The 27,947-nt window shown below is 37.8% G+C and overlaps 1 protein-coding gene across 1 annotated transcript; it reads left to right on the forward strand.

Moving 5' to 3' along the window:
- The first annotated feature begins 614 nt into the window (after positions 1 to 614).
- SECA2 (Preprotein translocase SecA family protein) lies at positions 615 to 27,059 on the forward strand. Its single transcript, XM_086647169.1, has 31 exons — positions 615 to 692; positions 984 to 1,325; positions 1,416 to 1,485; positions 1,566 to 1,630; positions 1,717 to 1,837; positions 2,622 to 2,713; positions 3,178 to 3,243; positions 14,894 to 14,958; positions 15,104 to 15,191; positions 15,358 to 15,423; positions 15,622 to 15,737; positions 16,995 to 17,085; positions 17,288 to 17,371; positions 17,458 to 17,550; positions 18,788 to 18,883; positions 18,992 to 19,077; positions 20,841 to 20,919; positions 21,042 to 21,155; positions 21,466 to 21,561; positions 21,667 to 21,730; positions 21,856 to 22,145; positions 22,348 to 22,403; positions 23,178 to 23,295; positions 23,378 to 23,458; positions 23,744 to 23,823; positions 25,457 to 25,511; positions 25,603 to 25,672; positions 25,797 to 25,986; positions 26,090 to 26,213; positions 26,444 to 26,518; positions 26,606 to 27,059. Exons 2-31 carry the CDS (start codon positions 987 to 989, stop codon positions 26,768 to 26,770), a joined length of 3,195 nt encoding a protein of 1,064 aa, XP_086503295.1. The 5' UTR covers positions 615 to 692; positions 984 to 986; the 3' UTR covers positions 26,771 to 27,059.
- The last annotated feature ends 888 nt before the right edge of the window (positions 27,060 to 27,947 follow it).

Consider the following 27,947-nt stretch of genomic DNA (forward strand, 5'->3'; position numbering starts at 1 on the left):
TTGGACACAGTGTCGTGCACTTCGCTCCACGTGGCCCTTGTTGCGATCCTTCCAACTTTAGAAGAACCTCTACTTCTCCCTTGGGTGACACCTACTAAGACATCCTCACGTAGTTCTATCCTCAAAGGCCAGTTTGTTGGCATCACAAATTTTGGCAATCCTATATTGCTCCACCGGGTCATGATCTTCGCCAACGTCTCTTGTTGACACTCTTGCCTTCACCTCACTTTTCCTAGAACCAACTTCCCCTTTGCAAAATAACGTCTTTGCTCAACTCTCTTATTGATATAGTTAGTCCCATTGTAGTTGAATTACTACCAAGGTATCATAGTAATTTAATTTTCTATTTTTGGAAATTTAAAAAAAAATCGAGGTCCTCCATTAATGGAGATCCTCTCAAAGAAAAAAATGATGAAACTGAAAAAGTAAGAAGAGGCAATAAGGGACCATCTCGGCATTTATACAAATTTAAGGGGCCACGGCGAGAAGCTTAATTACACAGGGGCAATCGCGAAATAACCTTTGGAATATCTGGGAGTGTTTAGAAAGGGCGCTTATAGAAAAAGGAACTGGGCTATTATAGTAACTTCAGTGGATTTTTTTGAATAAGGTTCATTCGAGTATTCGTCAGCTTCATTCGAGAACTGAAGAGAAAAGTGAAGGGGCGAGTTCGGATTTCAAGTGATTTTCAGGTAAACGCTTTTGATGATATCAGTTGTTCTATCCGATTTCATCTCTCTAGGTTTCTTTTCTCTCAACTGTCTCTCTTTGGAATCAAGTTCTTTAGGGCTTACTTCTCAAAAGAGTAAAAGTTCTCTGAGTACTTTGTTAATCAGTAATTGATATCTTGACTTCACATATTGTTAGGGTTTTACTGATTACTTAAAGTTCTATAATTTCAGTTTTAGAACATACTATTATAATTCTTTCTTGTCTTTTTAAATTTCTTCTGGTTTTTTTTGTGTTTCTTTAATGAAGTTCAGGAAATGAATACAGCTCCCATTACTACGATTGCTCCTGGTAGAAATCCATTGTTTACTACCAAATGTGTTAGTTACATAAACAACTTCGCCTCTCCAAAACCTATTATCTTCTCTGCTTCTTCTTCTTCTTCTACTCGAAATCGTTCTTTCACCATTATTCAAAACAATCGTTCTTCCACCACACGGGTAAATGTTGTTTCCGTCAAGGATAAGGTTGGTCATCTTAGGAAGAACTGGACTGATTTGACAAGTTTGAACTACTGGGTTGTTCGTGATTACTACCGTCTTGTGGATTCAGTTAATATTCTTGAACCTCAAATTCAATCTCTCTCCGATGACCAGGTTGGGTTTCTCCTCAAATTTATATCCAGAGTTTTCTCTTTCTTTTCTTTTGCCCATTAATGGCTTTGTATAATATCGAATTTTATTTAGTTGGCTGCAAAAACTGAGGAATTTAGGCGTCGCCTTGCCCAAGGAGAAACACTTGCTCATATTCAAGCTGGTCAGTGTGAAACTCTGTAACAAACCTAAAATGAATTGATTTTAGAGTTCTAAATGTCAATCCTGCTGAGTTTTGTTTAGAGGCATTTGCTGTTGTTCGGGAAGCTGCTAAAAGGAAGCTTGGGATGCGACATTTTGATGTACAGGTATCTCTTCTTTCGCTTTCCCACCTCTGAACTTCTGTTCTTTGTTTTTTAAATAGAATAATGAGTTTATTTTTACTACGCTACAGATTATTGGTGGGGCAGTTCTTCACGACGGATCAATTGCTGAGATGAAGACAGGTGAGGGGAAGACTCTTGTTTCAACCTTGGCTGCTTATCTTAATGCCTTGACGGGTGAGGGCGTCCATGGTAATGCACTATGTCTTGAATAGTTCAGTTTACTTCGCTATATATATGCTATGTTTAAAAGGTGCAAGTAAATTTATTAAGGTGTCGTTTGGCAACACAAAAAATAAGTAACTTTTTTACTCATCAAAGGAAAACAGCCTAATTGGACCAGAAATCAGAACTCATACTCTCTTGGAATCTATGGACCACATATAACATATGGCAAAATGTCTAACATGATTGTATCTAGAGTATCCTCTCGTTCCCCAAAAGTTTTCTTGGTATTTTATTTTCTTTTAAACCAATTAACTTTAAAGAAAGTGATTTCCCATATGGCCTTCTTTGTTGGGTAACCACTTGCACGTTTCCAACATAAGAGATTCTCAGACATGAGCTCAAAGGGGACTCAATTGTAATTCAGTAGGTTCTAAAGTGCACCTCTGGTACTTTAACAAATCTAATACTCCCTCCGTCTCAAAATGAAAGTCCATTATTCCTTTTTGGGATGTCTCAAAATGAAAGTCCCATACCATATATAGCTTATAATATGCAATGTTTTTCCAAATATACCCCTCCTTAATTCTATCAATATCAAGTGTATTTATTAGGAAAGATAATGCATGTACTACTTTTGTCCAATAAAATTCATTGGATTGAATGAAAATAAATTCTAACCGTCTTATTTAATAAGGACAATATAGGAACACACAAAACGAAAATAAATCGGGTGAGTTTCGATAATGGACTATGAATATGAGACGGAGGGAGTAATTTTTTATGTTTTTGCTTTTGGTTGCTATACCAGTGGTTACTGTCAATGATTACTTAGCACAACGTGATGCCGAGTGGATGGGTCGAGTTCATCGTTTTTTAGGTCTTTCAGTAGGCCTCATCCAGGTAATTCTTTGTTAATGAATGACTAGTTTGCGAGTTCTTCTTTGTTAAGCAAATAACATATCTTCTTATGTGGGAAAACCCTTCAATGTTCAGGATTCTGAAATGGACCTTGATTTTTGGAAGCAAATTGTGTTTATATTTCTATTATAAAAGTAAAATGAGAAAGAATTTTTTTTTTTGAAATTTCCTTTCTAATGTTGCACAAATTCTTAACTTTGTGATTAATCCATTGTAACTGAAATATTTGCACACATATTCTTCTTTTTAGAGGGGCTGAAATTTATGTAGAAATATAAATATAAGTTATATATGTTGGTCATCAGTTATATTAATATCTTTTCTCTGAATTGGTTTGTGAGTGCCTCATATCTAATTTGCATTTATCATTTATATAGTGTACAATTTGAGGGCCTTATACACCTGTTCATTTTTTAGTATTCATACTCTATTTGTTTGCACTGTAGAGAGGGATGAATGCTGAAGAGAGAAGATCAAATTATAATTGTGATATAACATACACCAACAATTCTGTAAGTTCTTTATGTATTAACTTTCTATACTAAAGTCTCTTAGTTGTTTGAAGTGGATGTCTGTTTGTTGGTTAAACAATGAGATGGCCCTAATGACCTGTATTTTGAGGCAAACTGAGACGGAATAATCTTCTTACATCAATGCACTTTCACCATCCCCAAAGACTTGAATAAACCATTCACACTAGTGGTGCTCCATGCCTCACTCTTAGGCCTTAGCTCTAAGAAAGAGGCTCCAGAAAGAGGCTCCAGATTCTCCGCAACATTGGGCAATGTGTAGACTGATGTTCTGTAGACTCCTCATTTGCCTTGCATAAAATACAACTATTGGGCTTTGTTAGGAAACAAACCGTACGATTCAGATCTTAGGAAGCAAATCATACGGTTCAGATCGAGTCGTAAGAAATTCGATGTGAATCGTGACTAAAATCGTATGGAACATTGAATCGTACAATTGTTGAGTTAAATCGTTGATTAGATCGTGAATACGATCCAATCCTCTTCAGGAATCCGAAGGGTTTTAGGGTTTCAAAAGACTCACCTTCACTTTCATTTAAGCAGTTAACATAACATCAAATAAGTATTTTTCTTTTTTTCTCTTCTTATCTGTCTAAAAAGTCCTGGTCAACTTCATCATTACTTCTGATTTTTATTTATGCTCTTTTCTCTCCCTTTCATGGGTTTTCCCTCCATTTTGTCCAGGGGCGGACCCACGTAGGGGCCCGTGGGGTCACGTGCCTCCACTATTCCGAGTTTAGTGTGTGTAGGCCCGAAATTTCCGGATCGTATTGGTTAAATATGTGTGATTGTTAATATATTTCACAAAAGCAAAGCTGGCTAAGTGGTGCGGTAACCAGTTGGCATGCTACAGGTCATGAGTTCGAATCCCACCTTCTACATTTCTTTTAGGGTAATTTGTTTTGAGAAGAATTAAAGACAACTCGCCTTAGTGTTAAGGCGCCCTCCTTCCTTCACAAATTTTTTCTCAAGTTTGCCTTGAGGGAGGCGCCATTGACATTTATGAGAGGCTTTTTTGAAATTTGCATTTGTTTTTGCCTCTACTATCTTTGTAGTTATCTAATTGGTACTTCAAATTTTCTTTTAAACTCCTAATCTTTTTTATTAAATCTTCTTCCTAACTCCTATTCTTTTAACAAATTTTCTTTTGTTATTATTTCTTTGTGAATTCACCCAACTTCCGATTGAGTTATTAGCATCCCATATTATCCTTTTTTTTAGCAATTTAGACTTACAACTAATTTTGGTAGAGGTTATTATTTCTTTGTGAATTCACCCAACTTCCGATTGAGTTATTAGCATCCCATATTATCCTTTTTTTTAGCAATTTAGACTTATAACTAATTTTGGTAGAGGTTACTGATGAAGTTTCGCAGTTCGTCAGTATTTGTTTTTTTACTGTTTAACAGTACCCCCACCAAGAAAAAGTTCTGGGTCCGCCCCTGATTTTGTCTATATAAGCTGCACACGGTCCTTTTCTCTCTGCTGTAATTTCTAACCATATAAGTTGCACATGGTCCTTCTCTTTCTACTGTAATGTCTAACAAGTCCTAGCCAAATCCATCATTACTTCTGATTTTTATTTATGTTCTTTTCTCTCCCTTTCATGGGATTTCCTCCATTTTGTCTATATAAGCTGCACACGGCCCTTCTCTCTCTGCTGTAATTTCTAACTTTGCTCTTTCTCTCTAATGGACTCTGCCCTTTCTCTCTCTAAAAATGGACTTATGTTCTTTTTGAAAGTTTTGGACTTCTATTCTTGTTTTATTTTCCTCTTTTTATATTGTAAATAATATAACAAATAAGTAAGGTTAGTAGTCGACTCTGACTACAGTAATATATACTCATCCTTAATTTTTTACTATTCATCCTTTATATTATTATATAATATAACATAACATAACATGCTTTTGTACAACTCCTTTTGTATATTATTACATTATATAGTGAATAATGATAATTTAACAACTACGATATGATTTAGTAAAAAGGAAAACGATTTACGATACGATTAACGATTTGACAACATTGATGTTGGGCATAGTCTGACTCCTATGTTGTCTATTTATGAATTATTCTTGTGGCAACATCCAAATGAAGATATTAACTTTCAGATGTACCACTGATTTCCATATTCCCCAATATGGCAAACCTATCATTCTAGCATCGTCAATGTTATCAAATCGTAAACCGTATCATGAATCGTTTTTTCATTTTACTAAATCATATCGTACTTGTAAATCGAAAACCATTAGATTTATATTATATATTCATATATTAGTTCAGTTATCAACTTATCGTTATTCTATATACAAAAGGAACAATACAAAAAGCATGTTATATAACTTATATTATAATAATACAAAGGATGAACCACCTAAGGACGCTGTAGATCCCTTTTGGCTAATGCCTCTATGAGTATGAGACAATCTATAAAAACAATACCTGTAAAAAGAAATAAAAATTAATCAGCAGAATAAACTTTAACTTTATGAGAGTATTGAAGAAAAATAAAACTACCGAAATATTAGAAGAAACTACCGAAGAACAAAAAGGGAGAGAGTTATATTTATTTCCATGGAGAGAGAAATAAACATATGAATGAAATTTAAAGGAATTTTATCAATGTTTAGAAAAATCTTTTTTTTTTTGAACAGTTTGAATTAATCTTTATTGAGAAGGAAAGGAATACAAAGGAATTGGAAAGAGATTGTGAAGAACATGCTACAACATAATCTCCTTCCAATTCAAAATGAAATCCAAGAAAGTAAGGTACTAGCCCAAGGCAAATTTTTGGACCGATGAAACAAGAGTCCCAGAACATCCTCAATTTAAATACTCTTGGGCTTGTTAGACTCCTTAAAGGTACAAAAGTTCCTAAGTTTCCAGATAGACCACACAATCGTTCTCGGAATAAGATTTCAAAGTTCTTTCTTTATACCCTTTATGGCCAAACTACTCCATTGCTCCAATATCTTGTGAAGAGAGAAGGGAGTACACCATTGGATCCCAGGTTGATTCAAGAAAAACAACCAAAGCTTGGTTGCCTCCCTACAGTGAATGAACAACTGATCAGACGACTCATCCTGGTCCTTGCAACAAATACATGTACTCGGTAAAATCATCTCACGTCTTCTGAGGTTGTTGAGGGTTGGGAGTTTCCCTAGCACAACAACCCATACTCCAAAGCTAACTCTAGGAGGAATCACATAGGTCCAAATGATTTTAGCAACCGGGAGAAAGTGATCCTCCAATCCCTGATGGCTTAGTCTGGAATAGCAGTGACTAACCGAAAGAGGGTCCTTTTCATCCTTAACCCAGAGCTTGCTGTCCTCATCTACCCCACGCTTAAACGGATCCAAAAGCTAAAGAAGGTTCAAGAAGATAGGATCTTCCCAATCATTTAGAAGTCGTTTGCAAGGCAAGTCCCAAATTTGGAGTTGGTTGTTGAAAAGTTTCGAGACAGTAGCTTCTTTGTGCTGGGAGATATGAAACATAGCTGGAAACCTATCTTTAAGAGGAACAGGATGGCACCAAACTATCCAAAATATGATATTCTTGCCATTTCCCAGCTTCCATTTGGTGATGCTATTAGACCTTTAGCTTTATTGACAATGCCTTTCCAAACACCACATCCATAGGCTTCAATGATTCGTTTGTGGCACCAACCCCCTTGCATCTCCCGATACTTCTGAGCAATGATCTGTCTCCAAAGAGAGGTCATTTCCAAAGCTAATCTCCAAATCCATTTAGAGAGCAAAGCTTCATTCATTACCTTTAAGTTTTTGATCCCCAGACCCTCCTAGTCCTCCCCGAGGTCTATGACGATAGAATTCCAGGCGACCCAGTGGATACGTTTAGTTCCTGCCTTATCATGCCACAGGATATCACACATCTTCCTATCAATCTTATTGGGAACTGAGGTAGGGATGCTGAAGAGAGAAATGTAATATATCGGGAGGGCTGATAGTAATGCCTTGATCAAGGTTAATTTTCCCCCTCTTGAGAGAGACTTAGCTTTCCACAAAGAGAGTTTTCTATTAAAGAACTGCATCCCAAGGTGCCTTACTCTTATATGACTGTCCTATGGGAAGACCCAGATAATTGGTTGGGAGGGAACCAATTATACACCCTAGGACATCTAGATTAGCTTTCACTCCATGGGAGCTAGGATTCACTGTAAGCCCCTGATTACCAGCTTTCTTTCTAGAATCAATGGGCTCATTGGCAATGAGAACTCCATCTAGAATCTTCCTGCCAGCTACAAAAGCTCCTTGATATGGAGAAATCAAACCATCTAAGACCAACTTCAATCTAGGGGATAAAAACTTCGAGACTATCTTGTAAGGCCCTCCTACCAAGCTGATAGGTCGAAAGTCACCAAAGGTCTCCACTGTTGATTTCTTAGGGATTAGCACCACGAAGGTTTGATTCAAACTCCAATCCATATGAGCCGCCTGAAAGAATTCCTGAAGCATGAGCATAAAATTGATTTTAATGATATCCCAACATTTGGAGAAGAATCTGATCGGGAAGCCATCTGGACCTGGTGCTTTATCACCAGGCAGCTCTGAAATGGCCTTAATAACTTCCTCTTCAGAGACATTAGCTTCCAGGGTAGAGTTCATAGCAGATTCAATACGAGGCAAGATCATATTATCAATGTTGGGCCTCCAGAACTTATCTTCTGGATAAAGCAAGCTGAAGTGGTCCATAGCAGCATACCATTCTCATCTGAAAGAGAGTGATCTTCATTGTTGATCAAGCTGATTCTGTTAGTTCTAGCCCGTCAGTTAATAATTTTTTGGAAATAGGAGTTTCCATCCCCAGCTTTGAGCCACTGAGCTCTCGATTTTTGCCTTAGACTTATTTCCTCTAATCCTAAGAGCTTATGAAGTTCCACTTTTAATTCCTTTCTAAGGATAAAGTCCTACGATCAGAGAGGGACCCAACTTCCTCTTGGCTATCCCAATTGGAAAAACCTTTCATTTAAAGAAATTTGAATGAATTTACGAATCAAATTAGCTTACCAATGTTTAGCAGAAGAGAAAAAGGGAGATAGAGAAAGAAAATAAATGAGTTGTCCGAAGAGAAATAACCGTGGAATATTTATTTGTGGATAAGGAGATAAATTAGTGGAGTTGGTTAATTTAGGAAGAAAAATAACTATACATGAGTGAATAATAGGAGAAAATCAAGAGATAAATCTACGACGGAGGTCAAAAAGGTCATTTGGTTTTGTTTAATAATAGATATAAAAAGAGGACATAAAAGAAGAATAAAAGTCCATGAAGTTTCAAAAGAACATAAGTCCATTTCCAGGGATTCCTGGGAGAGAAAGATCAAAGTTAAAAATTAAAGTAGAGATTGAAGGACCGTGTGCAGCTTAGAGTGAGAAAATGGAGAAAAAAACCATGAAAGTGAGACAAAAAACAAGAAATAAAAAACCAGAAGTAAAGATGAAGTGAAAAATCTGTCTGTTTGCCGGCAGCCAAAAGTGGTGGTGGGTGGGTCGTCATTAAAGATTTTCTTCTTAACTCCATGCACACTCCTTCTCAGTCTTTTGCCTTAGTTGGAAAATCTATCCCAAAGATTATCCCACCTTCCAATAAACCTTTACCCAATGCATGGAAGGGAGGTCATTATGATTTCAGCATGGGAAACACAAAGGGAGAGGAGAAGACGCCTGGGTTTGTTATTAACCCTAGGTTAGGACCCAAAAAGTATGGGTATACCCATTCTCACACTCTATTTAAACATCCATTATCCAAACCTCTGTCCAACACAACATCCTCGTCTGATCTTCATAAACCTTCTAGTTCTCTAATGGCGGTATCAGCAAGTGGGGATATAAATTGGGAGAAGACGGTTGTCTTGGAGATGGATCCTCCGTACGAGGACTGGTCGGGAGTCAGTAGAATGGTCCATAGAATACTGGGTTCTAAAGAGTTCGACATTCTTCCTTTTCGTAAAGGATCAGCAGTTTTTCGCACCAAACCGTGTGTGGATCCTTTTTGGGTATTCGAATCGATAGAGTTAAGTGATATCAATGTAACTTTGTTCATTAGACAATGGAAGGCATCATGCTATGCTGTTTCGAGAGACCCTAACCTTCTGTCGATCAAAATGTTTGGGATTCCTTTTCATCTTTGGAATGAAAAGATTTTTTTGACTTTGGTGGAGGAAGCTGGAGAACTGGTAGAGATTCACGAGGATACGCGAGGTCTAAACAACTTGTGGTATGCCAAGGTGACGGTGTTGAGTAAACCGAACGGAGCTATGCCGGAAAAACAGGTGTTGGTGGTCGGAGGGGAGACGTTTCATATTTCATCGCAGTCGGAGGTCATCTCCGATAAAATCCACCATATTTGGCAAAATGAAAACCCTCAAAGGAAAGTAGGGGTGCAGTTACCTTCTGATTCTTTCCCCCCTCTGAGGAAGGTGTCTGATTCTTGGGTTCCTGATCCTAACACTAAAATAGTGAAAGAGAAGGTGGTGAGCAGAGGTCCTTCTGATCCTGATCCTATAGTAGTGAAAGAGAAGATGGTTAGCAAAGGTTTTTCTGAGACAACTAAGATTAGAGAGGGAAAGAGGAAAGTCAATCCTGACGTTGGGGGCATCAGAATTCAAGAGCCATCTAATCCGTCGGCTAAAGGCATTGACAAGCTATTGGAAGTGACGAAGGAGGTTAACGTTGATCACTCTGATAAAGGGAAGAAGATAGTGGAGGAAGGTACTAATAGGCAGGGCTTAGCTGATGATGGTAGGTCAAATGTTGCTGACCGATGAAGCTATGACAACTGTTAAACAGGTGATGGAAAGGGCTGAGAAATGGTCAAAGTCAAAGGTCTTTATCAGAAAGAGGACCCCAGTCAAAAAATTGTACGTCCCTAAGGCAGGAGGTGCGGGAAGAAAAGAGAGTGGCAAGTCCGGCCCAAGTAACGAAAGCCCAAACAATATAGTGCCTCCAGAAGTCATAGCCCCAGATGCTGGTCTTAAGTTAGGGGCAGCCACTTTTACAGAGTTGGAGCGGAATAACGAAGGAAGGGATAAGGAGAGGATCCAAAACATTATGAACACTGGTATCGAGCTAGGGTTTTCTGGGTTCCCTAACGACAAATGGTTCTTGCGCTGATTCAAGAAGAGAACATATCTTTGAATAGTTTCCAAGAGGATATCAGGGAGGAGGGTGAGCCATTAGTGATTAATCCTCTTGCAGTTATTGTTCCTGAAGAAGCCCACCAGCAGGATTCTAGTGTTGAAATTTACGAAGGAGAGGAGGCCAGACAGATAGCCAAGGAGTTAGCTGCTAGAAAGGAGAACAAGGAAGGAACCTCAGGAGGTAGAAAGAAGAGATACTCGGGATTCTATAGAGAGCTAAAACAGTTGGAGTGGAGCATGACGGTGCCTATTAAGAAGACTAAGAGGAACTCGGGGTCGAGTTCGTCAGTAGGGGGTGTTAAGTCTCCATGCCTTTGAATGTTTTGAGTTGGAATGTGAGGGGGTTAGGTAACCCAGCCAAGCATTTGGCAGTTCGTAACACTATTAAGGAGTTGTCTGTTTCTTTTGTGTGTTTGCAAGAGTCTAAAATTTCTTGTATGACTCCTCTTTTGGTTCGGTCTCTTTGGGGTAGGGGGAACCATGGATGGGTAGATAAACCTTCCATTGATGCATCAGGGGGGATCCTTTGTATTTGGAACTCTAATGATTTTGTTTTGATGGATCAGTTTATTGGTTCGTATTCTGCTAACCTGGTTATTAGCAATGTTAAAGATGGTTTTCAATGTTTTTTCTCTGGAGTTTATGGTCCTTGTAAGAAAGAAAGAGACAGGAGTTTTGGGAGGAACTAGACCTAGTTGCTTCTAAGTGGGACTTACCTTGGTGCATTGGGGCGACTTCAATGTGGTTAGATTCATTCATGAAAAAATAACTGGAGTAAAGATCTAGAGTAGCATGAGAGGTTTCGAAGATTGGATTTTCAGGAATGGACTTATCGATTTTCCTAAGGAGGGTGAATTTTCCTTGTCCAACAATCAAGAAGATCTATCCATGAGCTTGTTAGATAGGTTCCTGGTAAGTCACGATTGGGAAGTGAAATTTCCGTTAGTGGAGCAGCTTATTTTGCCTAGACCTGTTTCCGATCATTCCCCAGTTCTGTTGAGAACAAAATTCTCAACAGCTCAACCGCCCCCTTTTAGGTTAGAAGAGATTTGGATGCTTGGGCCTGATTTCCTCGACAACATCAGACTGTGGTGGGATGAGTATACCCCCAGTGGGTCTAATGGCGAGGGATTGTGGAGGAAGCTGCAGTTTGTGAAGGAAAAATTGAAAGTCTGGTCGAAGGAAAACTATAAAAGGTTGAACGAGAGATTGAAGAGCCTGAAGGAAAAGATTAGTGGTTGGGATTTGGAAGAAGAGAGCAACAACCTATCGTCTCAGGTTTTTCAGGAGAGGAAGTTGGCTAGGGTGGAGTTGACTAGATTGTTGAATTTGGAGGAGATAAGCCTTAGACAGAAATCAAGAGTTCAATGGCTCAAAGCCGGGATAGGAATTCGGCCTACTTTCACAAAATCATCAATTGCCGGGCTAGACGTAATAGAATCAGCATTCTAGAGTGTAATGGGGTTAGAATCTCGGAGGAAAGGGAGATTGAAGAAGCAGCCAACAGTCATTTTAGCAAGTTGTATGCTGAGAATAGATTTTGGAGGCCGGACATCGATAATATAGTCCTCCCAAAGATCAATCCCGAGAGCAATTCTTTTCTAGAAGCAGAGATCAAGGAAGAGGAAGTTAAAATTGCTATGAAAGAGTTAGCTAGTGATAAGGCGCCTGGCCCAGACGAGTTTCTATATTCGGAGCTGGGACATAATCAGACAGGATGTTATGCGGATGATAAATGAGTTTTCTGAAACTGCAAGATTGGATTGAAGATTGAATAATACTTTCATTGTGCTGATTCCCAAGAAAGAGGAGGTTAGCTCGTTCTCGGATTTTAGACCCATTAGCTTGGTCAGTGGGGTCTATAAGATATTGTCGAAAATTTTGGCTTCTAGGATGAAGATGGTCATGGCAGAGTTGATTTCCCCTTTTCAAGGAGCTTTCGTGGAGAGGCGGCAGATCTTGGACGGCATTTTGATAGCCAATGAACTCATTGATTCGAGGAGGAAACAAGGTCAACAAGGTTTGGTCATCAAGATCGATTTAGAAAAGGCATACGATAGGGGGGCTTGGGACTTCTTATATCAGGTGATGGAGAAGATGGGATTCGGATATAAATGGCGATCTTGGGTGTATGGTTGTGTTAGTTCAGCCTCTTTTTCTATTCTTCTTAACGGCAGACCTTCGCGGCCTTTTCAGAGTTCAAGAGGGCTGAGACAGGGAGATCCGATCTCTCCTCTCTTATTCTTGCTGGTTGCTGAATCTTTGAGTCACTGTCTTTGTGTAGCAGAAAGCAGAAATTGGGTGAAAGGCTTCAAAGTGGAGGAGCAAGGGACAACAGTCAACCATCTACAATTCGCGGATGATACTCTCTTCTTCTTAGACGATTCAACAAATCAGGTCGCTAGGTTGAAGGATATATTGATTGGGTTCGCAATCGCGTCGGGATTGAAAGTCAACTATTCTAAGTCGGTTCTTATGTCGGTCTTTTCTGACACCGCTTTTAGAGCTCAAGTTAAGGCTTTGGGTTGTGTGGTGGGCTCTCTTCCTTCTAGTTACCTTGGTCTCCCCCTTGGACAGCCTTTCAAATCCAAGGTTGCTTGGGACCCTGTGATTGAAAGGGTTAATAAAAGGTTATCTTCGTGGAAAGCTAAAACTCTTTCGAGAGGAAGGAAGCTGACCTTAATTAAATCAGTCCTGTCGGCCCTCCCTCTCTATTATCTGTCCTTATTTAGTATACCGGCATCTGTGCTTAAAGTGATTGACAGGAAGATGTGCGATTTCCTTTGGCATGATAAGGAGAACACTAAGCGGATCCATTGGGTGGCCTGGGAGTTGATTTGTCGGGAGCTAGAGTGTGGGGGATTGGGCATCAAGAATCTAAAAGTTATGAATGATGTTTTGTTATCCAAGTGGCTTTGGAGGTTTGCTCAGGAGAAGTCTTCCTTGTGGAGGACTATTATAGAGGAGAAGTTTGGTAGTAATAGTGGGGGGTGGAGGCATTCGCATATTAAAGCTCCCTATGGGTGCGGGCTTTGGAAAGAAATAGCAGCCAGAGGGAAAGCCTTTTTGAGTATTACTAAGTGGTCCTTAGGGGACGGAAGGAGTATTAGCTTTTTGGAAGATGCTTGGTGTCTTCAGATTGTTCTTAAAGATAGATTTCCAGCCATTTATCACATCTCGACATCTCAAAAGGACTCGGTTCATAACCATTTCAATTGGACCTTGGGAGCTTGGGAAGTCCGGACGAGAAGGAGCCTTGACGATTGGAAGATTCCCATTTTCGCCAACCTGTTGGGGGTTATTAGTCAGAGCAGGCCCATTATAGGCAAGGAGGATGCTAGGGTCTGGGTGGATAAGGGAGATGAAATCCTATCTGTTAGGAATTGCTATTCTAGGCTTAGTCATAATCCAGCTCCTCAGGCAGAGCACTTTGACTAAAGCTCTTTGTGGTCGAGCCTTATCCCACCTAGGGTGAGTTTTATGATGTGGGCAGCAGCCCTAGGTAAGCTCCCAACGATAGACTCTCTAAAGAATCGAGGCTGGGTTATACCCAATAGGTGCGGGAGATTAGGGTGGAAGAGGAGACAGTCTCCCATCTGATGATCCATTGTCCTGAGGCCGGGAAGTTATGGATCTTTTTCATTAGGTCTGCTGGAGCTAGCTGGTGTAGTCCGAATAGTCTGAATCAGCTGCTGTCTCAATGGAGTAAGATCCCAGTGAAGAAGTCTAAGAGAGGTCTATGGAACCTTGTCCCTTTTGCCATCTGCTGGTGCATTTGGAAGGCTAGGAATGATGGTATTTTTAAGGACTCCCCTCGGGCGTTTAAAGTGGAGGTGGAAGATGTTTTGGGAGTTTTGTTTCATAGGAGTAGGTCTCTAGGTTGGTCTAGGGCTTACTCGTATTTAGATTTTGTGTCTAGTTGGGGAAGCGTCTTGAGCATGTAGTCGCTTTGGCTTCCCTTATTTCTTTTTCTTGTATTCTTTGTACATTCCCTCCTTTCTTTTTCGTTTAAATTAATTCAAAATCTTCAAAAAAAAAAAAGAAGTAAAAATGAAGTTGGCTAGGGATTTTAGACAAAGAAGAGGAAAAAGGAAGAAAAAACATACCTGTTTGATGTTTCGAGGTTATGTTGACTGCCTAAACGAAGGTGAAGGCGAGTCTTTCTTTTTCTTCTCTTGTTTTCATTTTCCAATTTCCTTTTATATGCTTCCATAATTTCCCCTAATTTCTTTATTTGGACCGAGATGTTTTTAAAGCCCTAAAACCCTTCGGATTTCTCAAGAAGATTGGATCGTGGGATTCAATATGAATCCCACGATTCACGATCTAATCTACGATTCAACTAACCGTACGATTCAGTGTTGTATACGATTTTAGTCACGATTTAAATCCTGAAAATGTGTTTTAGGTGATAATGGACCTATATACTATTGACATTGTGTGTTCTTTTGATTGTCTCGTTGTCCTTCAGGAACTTGGTTTTGACTACCTCAGGGATAACCTTGCTGGAAGCAGTGGTCAACTTGTTATGAGATGGTAAGTTCAAAGCTTGTTGAAGGGCATATTCTTGATTCTTTTGCACTAGTATTAGTGTATCTTTTTCTCCAAAAGACCAAAGTCATTTAGCCTTTCATAAAGGTTGGTTTGAGGTTTATTCATGTGTATATATCATTCAAAACAGGCCCACACCATTCCATTTTGCGATAGTTGATGAAGTTGATTCAGTACTTATTGATGAAGGAAGAAACCCACTGTTAATAAGTGGCGAGGTATGTTTGTTTGTGTGTATATATTAGGATTCATGAAGAAGTTTGATGGTTAGTGGTTTTTGAAAATAAAGCTTAATAATACTTGATGTGGTATCTTGCGAACAATCATGTCACGGGTGGATCAGCATAGTGGAGGCATCCTCTAACTTATGGTTTTACATTTTAGGCCAGTAAAGATGCTGCACGGTATCCAGTTGCCGCAAAAGTGTCCGCTCTTCTTGTTCGAGGCGTCGTAAGTTTAGTTAGTTCTTTTTTGTTTTGTTGTCATACTTAATTGTTTTGGTTTATGATCTTCATAGCTAATTAGCATGTACATCTTAGTTATATATATTTTTACATACGTATATGTACATAGACACATACATAATATAATTATAGTCTATTATGAACTTGTCATCTTTTTAATATATCCAACCATATTTTGTGCCAGCATTACAATGTAGAACTTAAAGATAACTCTGTGGAGTTGACTGAGGAAGGTATTGCGCTTGCTGAGATGGCTCTCGAGACAGATGACCTTTGGGATGATAACGATCCTTGGGCAAGGTAATTGCTGCTTCTCACGACAGACTGATAGCTATCTTGTATTAATTATTAAGCGAGAGTCGATTTAATTTTTTCCCACCCCAAGTAATATACCATGCAATAGAGGTATAAATACCTAATTCACTTGTATATTATATCTATACAGCTTGATTCATCACTAGCAGTACCCAAATATAAGCAACAAGAACAATAAAACATTCATTAAGAAGCTTAATTCATCACTTACATTACCCACATTTAAGCTACACAAACAATAAAACATTCATTAAGAAGAAGAGAGGAAAGATAAAGAAAAAGCTTATTGTGAGAGAGATCAGTGAGTCACTACAACAAGAAGAACAAGAGAAACAAAAGTTTACTTGTTCAATTTTGAACTTCAAAGAGGAGAGCAAATGGGAGTCGATTTCATCATTTCTGCTGCTGCCGGTTGTCTAGAGGTTGGACTTGGTCTAAGTAACATATTAGTAGTTTGAGCACCTCATTGATGTTAGGATTGGGGTCTCTAAGTTAGTTTTAAGTTGGACTTGAGTTCTTTTTTGAGAGAAAAAAACATTTCAGGACCCCCATCGCCTCAGATTGACTATGATTTTCCCTAGTCGACCTGAGGTATTCCCCTAGGCGAGACCTAGAGAAACAAGGGGAACTTGCAGCCAAGCGAGTCGACCACCTTGCTCACTCTGCGCCCTGCTCGCCTAGGCGCGCCTTAGACAACATAGACTGATAGTAGACCTTATTCATAATTTTTGGATAGATGACCTACATGTCAGTAAATTTTTTGTGACGGAGCAACTGTTCTCCATTTCTAAGTTGATGAGTAGCTGTAGTCATGTTTTTGTCGTGTGATCCGTTTCTTACCATTCGGGCTCACAACTCGGTCTTGACTAGGGACGAGTCCCAAGTCAGCCGAGTTAAAAATGAGTAAATTCGGAAAACACGACTGGCGTGTGTGTATCTCAAGAAAATAAAACAGTAGCGAATAAGAAGGAAAAAAACATACCTGGAGAAGAAAATGCTGTAAATAACTCCTTTTCTTTTATTTTAATTTGTGTATGAAGCAGTTAAGTTGTACATAGACATAAAAATATTTTGCAACTCACCTGACCTGGAAATGACTTGCCGAGTGACTCGTCATCTAAGGACTCGGTGGACTGCAGACGGGAACAGCTTGTCGTACCCCTATGCCCCGGACTTAAACATAAGTTATTCAAGATCGTACCTACGTAGTTTCTATATGTTGTTATTATTGAGTTATTGCAGATTTGTCATGAATGCTTTGAAGGCAAAAGAGTTCTATCGTCGAGATGTCCAATACATTGTGAGAAATGGGAAGGCACTCATAATCAATGAGGTAACTAATAATTTTGTATTCAGAGATTTAGATCGCTGTAACGATTAACTGCTTCAGTAATTTATTGAGTTGATGTGTTACTTGATTTTGTGTTTATAGTTGGTACCTGACCTAAAAACTTAGGTGTTAAGCTTGTATGGAGGTGAACGCCAATGAAAAATATAAATCGCACAAAGAATTTCACTAAACTAATCTTTCACAGCTCACAGGGAGAGTTGAAGAGAAAAGGAGATGGTCTGAGGGGATTCACCAAGCTGTAGAGGCTAAAGAAGGTGTTAAGATCCAGGTATGAATTGGCGTCGATGGTACGTGCAAATGGATGTTACGAACTTACTTGTACCAATCTGATTGATTCTTGCTTCTTCTTATTAGGCTGACTCGGTAGTTGTGGCTCAGATCACTTATCAATCATTGTTTAAGCTCTATCCCAAGCTTTCAGGAATGACAGGAACTGCAAAAACTGAAGTAAGTAATTACATCAACTCAAGGTATTAACTTTTGGTTTTGTATAGATTTTAGTCCTTTTGGAAACCAAATAGTTACTGTAGGAAAAATACTTAACCGTTGGACTTGGAAAATATGGTAATGATGGCCATGTCACTAGGGATGGGAATCGGTTTGGATCGGTCGGTACCGGACTCTAACTTCATCGAACCGGTCGACTCGGACATAAACTCTTGGTGACCACCTATTTACTTGGGCGGACTCGGACGGTCACTCTCCAGAATTATTTGTCCATTGACCGTCCAAAACCGTTTATTTTACCGGGCCAGTCGGACACCGGACGGTCTCGGTCCGGACTTTCCAATAAAATTTACTTAAATTCAGAACTTTATTTTTATTACCACAAACAAAATTACTTACAAATGAAGATGTTTAACCAAGAAATCAAAAGTAAATATGAAAAAGAAAAAAACAGTTGATCATCATTTGACAAGATATAATTAAGCCATGTACTAATGTTTGGTCTTCCAGATGACTATATGACTATAGCTAACGACCGTCATATATTCATATGTCTATAAAATTCAACGACCAACTTCTAAAATTGAGGACAGTTTAGTCGGTCAACCTCTTCGGTCACTCGTATCGCTCGGTTGTTTGGACAGACTATATTGGTCGGTCGGTTAGCGGTCGGTCCTTCGACATAAAATTTTGACCGTGACCGTTCGCCAATTCTTTCGGGCCGGTCGGACACTGACCGTTATGACCATCGGGTGTGCATGGACACTTTTTATCTCGGTCGAACGGATCGGATAACGGTCTTCCGGGTCTTTTTCCCACCCCTACATGTCACCAAGTTTTACAGTAACTGTGGAGTGCAGAAATGGAAGTTAATGGCGTATTGTTATATGCCCTTATAATAATGTAAGAGGTGGTTATAGGAAATATTATAGCTCATTTATTCTCTTCATTAACAAAATTAGTACTAACATTCCGGTGACACCATAAAACAAATTCTTACCAACTCAATAAGGTAGAGCGTTTATTTATATTTCCTAAGGTAAGTATATAGAAAATGAACATGAAAAGTGATTTCCATCTACATATTTGCAAGTTCGTAATCGGTTACAATCAACTAGTCATGTAAAATGAACATTCAGATCTCTGAAATAATCCCAAAACAACAGTGTATGTCGGATTTCTTTTCGACGGACATGCATGACTATTTTTAGTTATCTATGCAAACGCTATGTTACAGGAGAAAGAATTTTTGAAGATGTTCCAGATGCCTGTTATTGAAGTTCCTACAAACTTGCCAAATATCCGTAAAGACTTGCCTATTCAAGCTTTCGCGGTAGGACATTTCTATTTATATTCTATGCAAGTTTGTGATTAATTATCCTTTGCTTATACTGGAACTTTTTTATGCATGACAACCTCTACTACATATATATTCACTTAGACGGCACATGGAAAATGGGAAAATGTGCGCGAAGAAGTTGGATACATGTTTGAGCAGGGCCGCCCTGTTTTAGTTGGGACAACAAGGTAACTATTGTACTTATTTTCAAGGTTTAAAAATACGATTTTACGCCTCGAGGCGGTTTGCTCTCACAAGGCGAGGCGGTGCCTCGAGGCACGCCTTGATGCGTAAAATACGAAAAAAAAAATTTGCTAAAGATAATGACATCAACTATGTAAAAATATATTATAACAAGTTTTTGTAATTAAATACCATAAAACATATTAAAACTTCAAAAATAGTAAAACTAGAAAGTATTCATTGTAAAAGTAGAAGAAGAGATAGAAGATGGTACAAGTAGCAGGCTAGCAGCAGCCAGCAGTAGAAGTCACAGACTCAAAATTGTAGGGAGAAAAACACTTGCCAAAAAGTAGAAGAGATAGACTAAAGAAGTAGAGAGAGAGTCTGACTTGTAACAGGAAGCCATCAACCAACAAGAGAAGTAGAAGAAGATGACTAAAAATAATGCTTTTTTTCTGACCTAAAAAACGTACGCCTTGAGGCGCCTCAGTACCGCCTCGCCTCGATGCGCGCCTCGAGGCGTATGATACGGTAGTTTTTTAAAACCTTGCTTATTTTGCACCACCATGTCACATTATGATATTAAAATGGCATCTATGTAGTTTTCGTGTGGGAAGCTTTTAAATTTGTCTTGGACAAATCGTTGCAACACAAAAACTGTTTCGGGATAATCTTTTTTCTCGAAAATCTGAATTAATATATTCGAGGGAGGAAAATTTACTAGGGGATCCTTAGGAAATCAAAATCATTCAACACGAAGGAGAAAAAAGAAAAGTGTAAAGTATATACAATCGCTTTAAAGAAATATTCCTAGCCCATCCAAAACTCCTACAACAATGGTATATGGTCGCTTTAATGTTGAGGATGATGAAGTCCACCAATTTTGGTTTCTCCTTCAAGATTAGACTGTTTCTTGCTTTCCGGACTTTCAATAACCTCTGGGATTAAAATCAACCAACTGTTTCTAGTCCTTGTTTCCTGTAAACGCCTGCTGCACAAAGAAGGCATTTTGGATTGATCTAGGCAGTACCCACGTAATATTCAGGCTTTTTAAGAACTCGCTTGAGACATGCCGGAGGAGAAAAAGTGGTTAGCACTGTGTTGCAATGATCGATGTATTCTTTAACACAGGATTACAGTTAGAAAGATTCAATTCATTACATCATGACCTTCACTTCAGGAATAACATATTTATATAGATATCTCATATGTGCTTCTTGTGAAATCTTTTTAGTGTAGAAATTTAATTCCAATCAGAACAAATTTTGGCCATCCATCTCATTTAATTGAATGAATTATTTATAAGTGTTAGAAGATTCAAATTTGCCCATGATTTGCGGTTTCAATCTCTTTCCTCCTCAAGAGACATTCATGGTTGTGTTTGGATGTCTTTCTTTAGATATTTGTCTTGAGCATCCCTTTCCTTAGATATTAATGAGTGTAGTTTCTGCAAAGATGAGTCTCCTCTAGTAAGATATTTATTGTGTGCATAATATTTCTTTCCTAACATGCTACTGCCCTCTACTGGGTTCTCTCATGAGAGGGTTCTCTTGTTTCACATTTTGATTTAACTTCTGCATATTTTTCATCTACTTTTACAATGTGGGGTGCTAAATGCTTATTTGGGATGGGAATGGGATAGATGTTTATTATGCACTAGATATTTGAAACTCTTTTATTTGAGGATATATTCTATTGTTATGTTTGTCTTCTATATACCATAACCATGTGAAATGTTAGTAACAATAAATCCTGCCACCGGTTGCAGTGTCGAGAATTCTGAGTATTTATCTGATCTGTTGAAGAAGCGCAATATCCCTCACAATGTCCTCAATGCACGACCCAAGGTTCAATAAGTGCTTCAATTCGTTACGTTTTTGTATAACTGAATGGAGGATCTGTCTTATCAGCGGAATTGCCTCTGTTTGATTTGATTTCATGTACTTTTTGCCTTCGTCCTTTTCTACAGTATGCCGCGAGAGAAGCTGAAATTGTTGCCCAAGCTGGTAGAAAATATGCAATTACTTTATCTACTAACATGGCTGGCAGAGGCACTGACATAATACTAGGTGGAAACCCTAAAGTACGTTTCACTTTCATTTTGCATTCGCCAACTCAGATAATAAACATACAATATTAGTAGTCTTGTTTTTGGTTATGCCTTTATGCCTTACCAAAAGTTCCATAAAAATTTGGACTAGCTATGGGGTATGAGTCATGTGACAAGCAGATGGAGCGTTTTTTGCTTTCCAACACTTGTTTAGTTGTATTTGTTCTCCGTGTTTGAAGCTGAGCCAAGCCTTGCTCATTTTTGGATTAGTTCATTTTTTGTTTCCATTAAATATTTAGCAAGCTTTTATGGGTAATATGTCTTACAATTCTGGTGTTGCTAGATGCTCGCCAGAGAAGTTATAGAAGACAGTATACTATCATTCTTGACCGAAGAAGCCCCAAATCATGAAACTGATGGTGTACCAATCTCCCAAAAGGTAATTACATTTGCATGGTTGATTGCTTATGGCATATGTTATCTTGATCAGTCTTTACACTCTTTAGAACTAACTTAGTTATTGATATGATCTTTTGATTTTTAGGGTTTGTCAAAGATAAAAGTTGGACCATCATCATTAGCTTTGTTAGCTAAGACTGCCCTTATGGGTTGGTAACTTTCAAGTTATAATGTGGAGTTCTTTTCCGTAATATTATAAATATCTGTATAGTCTATTCTAAGGTTGCTCATATTTTTTTCTCTTTATGTTCCATTTTGTAATATGATTACCCAGCTAAGTATGTGCGCAAAAGTGAGGGTAAAAACTGGTCATATCAAGAGGCAAAATCCATGATCTCAGAGTCCATTCAACTGAGTCAATCGACAAGTGAGCAAGATCTAGAAAAGCTTCTGGCAGAGGAGTCTGAAATGTATCCTCTAGCTCCTACCATAGCACATGCTTATCTTTCAGTTTTGAAGGATTGTGAAGAACATTGCTTTAAAGAAGGTTCTGAAGTTAAAAGGCTCGGGGGGCTCCATGTGATTGGTACCTCTTTACATGAGTCTCGGAGAATAGATAATCAGGTGATTCAAAATATGTTTACAACTCGTAATAGCTACAAAAGTTTATATACTTCTCCTTGTTTCAGTTGTCCTTTCCCAAAAAAAAAAGGAGGAACTCCGGTCAAGTTTTACTACTTCGCATTTTGCGTTCACGTAATCTTTCTCAAACGGCTGTTTTTATACTGTTGCATCTTATATTTAATTAATTTAGCTAATCTTATAGCTTCGAGGGAGGGCTGGTAGACAAGGAGATCCTGGATCAACAAGGTTTATGGTCAGGTATTATTTCCGTGATTGATTAGGTAGTGTAACTTGAAATTAAACCCTGAACTACTAATACTGTAGATTGTGTGCTCTCTTCACTTCTTGAACTATAATTGCTACTGAGTTTGGTCAATTAACCGATTACTTGATCTCTTGGACAGTTCCGTTGCCTTGTTTCCTGGACCCATAAAAGTTCATATACTTGATGATTTTATCTCATTGTAGTATCAAGTATGAAAGTTCACATCTTCATGGTCGCCTTTTGATTTTTGATATTGGTGGTGACTATATTTATTTTCTAGGATGATTTGAAGATCTGCGGTATAGTTAATTGAATCATATTGCTTCCAATTTTTATAACGATACATGTTATCACATACTTAAGGCAGTTGTATGGATTGCTTATGTATATTCCCGTAGAAATGTTAAATATATTTGTACTAAAGCCTAGAAATGAATAGGAATATATAGTATTTTATAGGAATATATTAATACTTTGTTATTTCTTAATTGGTAATTGCATAAAGTATGAGCAAGTTGATTAATTTGAAATCAAAATTGACCGACATGAGGAAAATAAAAAGTAAATGTGGGTTTCAGACTATAAACATCAAGATTGTTAATATGCAATTCTTTTGGCATTAATTAGTTAATTTGGTGACTAGAAACTCGTACATGATACATCTTGTTAAACTTTGGCTATGAAAATTATCGAAGTTGAAAGCTAATATTCAGCTTGTTTTTTGACAGCCATATCTTATCTTTATGGTTTATTTATTGGTTAACCAGCTTGCAGGATGAAATGTTTCAGAAGTTCAATTTTGACACAGAGTGGGCTGTTAAATTGATATCAAAGATTACAAACAATGAAGATATTCCAATTGAAGGCGGCACCATCGTAAAGCAGGTTTCTGATGACCATTGCTCACATTTGCTTTTATGTCAAAGATGTTGAACTCATTTTAATTGAATTTCCTCAATCTATGTAGCTTTTGGGTTTGCAAATAAATGCTGAGAAGTACTTCTTTGGGATAAGGAAGAGCCTCGTTGAATTTGATGAAGTGCTCGAGGTAGGGACAATTAGCCTTTATTGGTCTGTTGACTCTGTTTATATGTGGTGTATTTTTATCAAAATATTAAATTTGTTACTTGTGCCAAAAAGCTTTGCATTTGATATGGTTCATTTCGGTCAAACTATTGAAATTGTGTCGGTTATGCATGTATGAATTGAACAAGTTGGACTTTGACCTGATTTTGAGCACTTAATGCTTGTACTTAAGCCGTTTTTGTTACTTCTCATTTCACTCAGATATTTGAGCCAATGGCTAAGCATTAGTTTGTGTTATTGCTTGTAGGTGCAAAGAAAGCATGTTTATGACCTCAGGCAATCAATACTAACTGGTGATTCAGAAAGTTGTTCTCAACATATATTCCAGTAAGTTCCAGTCCAATACCACGTTTTTAGATGTTTATGGATAATGAATGATACAAACTCGTCGGCGGAAGATTCAACAAACAAGCCGTGGTTTAATGAGCTCAAGCTCATACTGTGAAGTATGAACTTGAGCTCTTAATCGTTGGATCTCTTCAGATCCATTGAAGCTTAAAAATATACAACTAGACTATCCTAAAAATAAGGAATTGAAAATCCAGACAAATAATCAGTCATGTACTTAAGTAATTACATACATTGCCATTGTAGATCCTAGACAAATAATAAGTCATGTTTTACTTACATAATTACCTCTATTGCCATTGTAATTGAGTCACTTTTGGCTAGTCATAGTTGGAGAGAGATAGTTTTTTGGGGGGAAATAACTTCTATTAATTATTTTTGCTTCTATTTTGCAAAATAATGAGTATATTTCGATATGGAACCTTGAGATTTTTTTTCTTAAATTTATAGAGTTTCTTTCTTCTTTTTCACTATTTTAGAGAGTTTCTTTAAAAAATACATAACACATTTAGTTGCAATACAATTTTAAACTTTAATTATACAAGAAAGATTATTTCTTCTTCTTGTGGAAGCATGTTCTCGAAGATGGAAAAAATTGTTTATCTAAACCGACATTTAATGTGAGATTTTGTGAACGAGAAGTAATTTTCTTGTAGTTAAAGTTTAAAATTGTGTTGTAATTAAATGTGTTATGTTTTTCTCGTTAAAGAAACTCCCTAAAATAATGAAAAAGAAGAAAAAAGAAACTCGGTAAATTAAAGAGAAAATAAATCTCAAGGTTCCATATAGGAAAACACTCGTTATTTTGCAAAATAGCAACAAAAAATGTTTAATAGAAGTTTCAATATTCCCCACAAAAACAATCTCTCCAGCTATGACTAGCCAAAAGCGAAGAAACTTGGTTGTGCTTGTTCCTTTGAATTACTCGACTCAATTACAATGGCAATTGATGTGATTCTACAGGTAGAACATGACTTATTATTGGTCTAGTATCTAGGATGGCAATTTATGTACGTACATACGTAGGAAATGACTTACTATTTGTCCAATTTTTCGATCCCCTATTTTTAGGATAGTTTGTATATTTTTAAGCTTCAATAGATCTAAAGAATATCCGGTTAAGAGCTCATACTAAACCGCATGAGCTCGAGCTCATACTAAACCGCATGAGCTCGAGCTCATTAAATCAAGTCTCCGAAAATTTATTTTTATATAACATTTTAAAGAAGTGGGTGGTCTGGTTTTAAACCAATGAACTAATAGTATGCTTGTTTCATTAGAATCATTTCTCCTCGAATTGGAATTATCTTACAGTGAGATTCTTTTTGTTTGTAAAAGACATTTAATGTAGTAAATGCTAGGAAGGGGGTTTATTAACTACGAACAAGATCAAGTAATGAAGGGATAAAAATATGCTACGAAGGGGGTTTATTAATAAAAGGATAAATATCTGTGTTACTGGAAGAAAATGAAGTCATGAGGGCAGGATATAGCACAATGGATCTTATATAGGGGTGTAACATTCCAAAAATTTTATGGTCTAAATGATTTAGCTTAGTTTGCAGTCTTGAGTTTTTACTACCGTATCTTCACTTTTCTGTGTTGCTTGAAGGTACATGCAAGCGGTTGCAGATGAAATTGTCTTTGGGAACACTGATCCACTGAAGGTATTTGCAACTTTTGGAGATGTTGATCTTGTTATTTATTTTAATTTCTTTTACCTAGTTGGTAAAATGTGCCCTCTACTTGATTGTCTAGCATCCGAGTTGCTGGAGTTTGGGTAAGCTGTTGAATGAGTTCACGGGAATTGCAGGGAAGATATATGTTGGTGAGTAGAACATCAAATGATACCTTCTTTCTTTCCTTTTTCCTGTTAAGTAGTTTTATTTGATATGTATCATTACTAGATAAATTTTCTAAGGATGTGCTCTCATAACTCAAAATTTCTCTAGATTCATTTGCGGGGATCACTGAGGTGGCTTTGTTGGCATCTCTTGAGCAACCATATGATCTTAAATGTGTAGAAGTTGACACGTTTTCTCTTCCGAACATGCCTATACCTCCAAATGCATTTAGAGGGATCCGCAGGAAGAGCAACTCTTTGAAACGTTGGCTTGTGATATCTACTGACGAGTCAACAAAGTGAGTTGCAATTGTACTACATATCAATCACTTCTTTGTTGTTGTTCTTTTCGATGATTACCCTCATCTAGCATCCTTGTGAAACACAATATTTGAAATGCAGGAATGGCCGGTATCAGGGAACTGTAAATCTTCTCCGCAAGTACCTTGGGGACTTCTTGATTGGTTCTTATTTGGAGATCATACAAGAATCTGGTTATGATGATGCTTATATTAAAGAAATCGAGGTGATTTCCTTTCCACATTGGAAGTTCAGTAACACATAAGTACTTTTATCTTACTGAAACAGTATAAAGTTCTGGTTTAGTAACATTCCAATTTACGAGTAATGGTGTTTTTCGCCAGTTGACTATTCTATTCTTCGTCTACCTTGAAGCATATTTTTTGTTCCAAAACATCCATTTCATCGTCGTATTAATCCTTCCTGTTGTAATTTATTGTACTTGCTGGAGTTCAGAGGGCAGTTCTTGTGAAAACTCTTGATTGTTTCTGGAGGGACCATCTTATAAACATGAACAGGCTAAGTTCGGCGGTAAGTATGTGCTGATCTTTAAAATTTTCACTTCTTCTTCGTACCACCCATATCAAAATATTGAAGTTGCTGGGATATTTGAAACAGGTGAATGTGATGAGTTTTGGGAACAGGAATCCACTTGAAGAATACAAGATTGATGGATGTCGTTTTTTCATCTCAATGCTCAGTGCTATCCGTAGGTTGACGGTTGAATCACTCTTGCGGTATTGGTCATCCCCAATGGAATCAGAAGAACTATTTCTATCATAGGCCTTCTTTGGTGTGCCTTGATTATCTATTTATAAAGTCGCAGAAGTTGCATAGGAGTTAGGTGTGCTTGGCGTGGACCATCATGCTCATCTGCATCTGCAGTAGGTCAGGAAATGTTTTCACATTCTAATCTTATTCATTAAAAAGATGTTGGAATATATATATTGTTGTAATCAACAAGATCCTCTCCTTTGTAAAGAACTTTATTCGATAGAGGACAATCAATGCTAACCGTTGTAATTAACCTTGGTTTTGATTTGTTCAGAATGTAACAGTTTATGATTGTGCATGCTCTTTATTTCACATTTTTTTTTGGCATTGGGGGAGGGGGGTCATTGAGACTTTGGTCAACTAGATTTGACTCAAATATCGCACTGAAACTTTGGTCAATTATTTAATTGTGATTTTGTTTTGAGCCTTAAAGTTAACATGTTTATTGTGTACTTTTTAATTCCTCTCTGAAATTCGGCAAATGGTATTTTCCTTCATTGGTCATAGACAAGGGGTAAACCCCCATAATACAAAGAGGAGCTGGTTTCCCTTCACTGTGCCATGGGGGTAAACCCCCTTTTGCATAGTGAAGGGGGAATCCTCCTTTTGCATAGTGAAGGGGGAATCCCCCTTGAGAGGAAACATCCTTCCCTTATTGTTTGATGGGGCTTTCTGTTTTCAGCTTCACTGATGAAAGGGCTGGTGCAAAGGGGATTTCTTGTCGGATTTTAGAGGAAGTGTGGATGAGAGGCAAGATAGTGGTGGTGCTTAGAGGAAGTGAAGCATTAAAGATAAACATATTGGTGGTGCAGGTGTTGGTTTCGGCTGGCAGTGGTGGTGATGACCGAAATGGCCGTTGGGGGATGTCATATTCCCCATATCTGATATTAAAATGGTAAGTCGAGTCAGAGTAGTTCCAAAAATAAATGAGCTAGTTCAACAAAAGTTCAACACAGGATGATGAGTTTGTGTGGATTATTGCAAACTCAACAAAGCCACTAAAAAGGGTGAGAACTGTCCCCAGTTATAATTTCTGCAGAAGACATGGAGGTCGAAAAATCAAAGGTCAAAGTTATATTTGGTCTACCAACTTCAAAAGGAGTAAAAGAAATTCGATAATTTTCCGGTCATGCTGGTTCTTATCGAAGGTTTATCAAACACTTCAGTAAGATTTCAAGATCTTTGT

This window comes from Eschscholzia californica, unplaced genomic scaffold (assembly GCF_041429995.1).
Source record: "Eschscholzia californica isolate CP2 unplaced genomic scaffold, dmEscCali1.0.p SCAF_1, whole genome shotgun sequence".
Lineage (NCBI taxonomy): Eukaryota > Viridiplantae > Streptophyta > Magnoliopsida > Ranunculales > Papaveraceae > Eschscholzia > Eschscholzia californica.

What these genes read in the sequence shown, in the direction of transcription:
- SECA2 (XM_086647169.1), top strand. Translation starts at nt 987, where the DNA reads ATGAATACAGCTCCCATTACTACGATTGCTCCTGGTAGAAATCCATTG. An exon ending in GGTCAACTTGTTATGAGATG is followed by an intron (nt 14,959 to 15,103) that starts GTAAGTTCAAAG and finishes CATTCAAAACAG; the next exon opens with GCCCACACCATTCCATTTTG. An exon ending in AAGAAGGTGTTAAGATCCAG is followed by an intron (nt 17,372 to 17,457) that starts GTATGAATTGGC and finishes TCTTCTTATTAG; the next exon opens with GCTGACTCGGTAGTTGTGGC.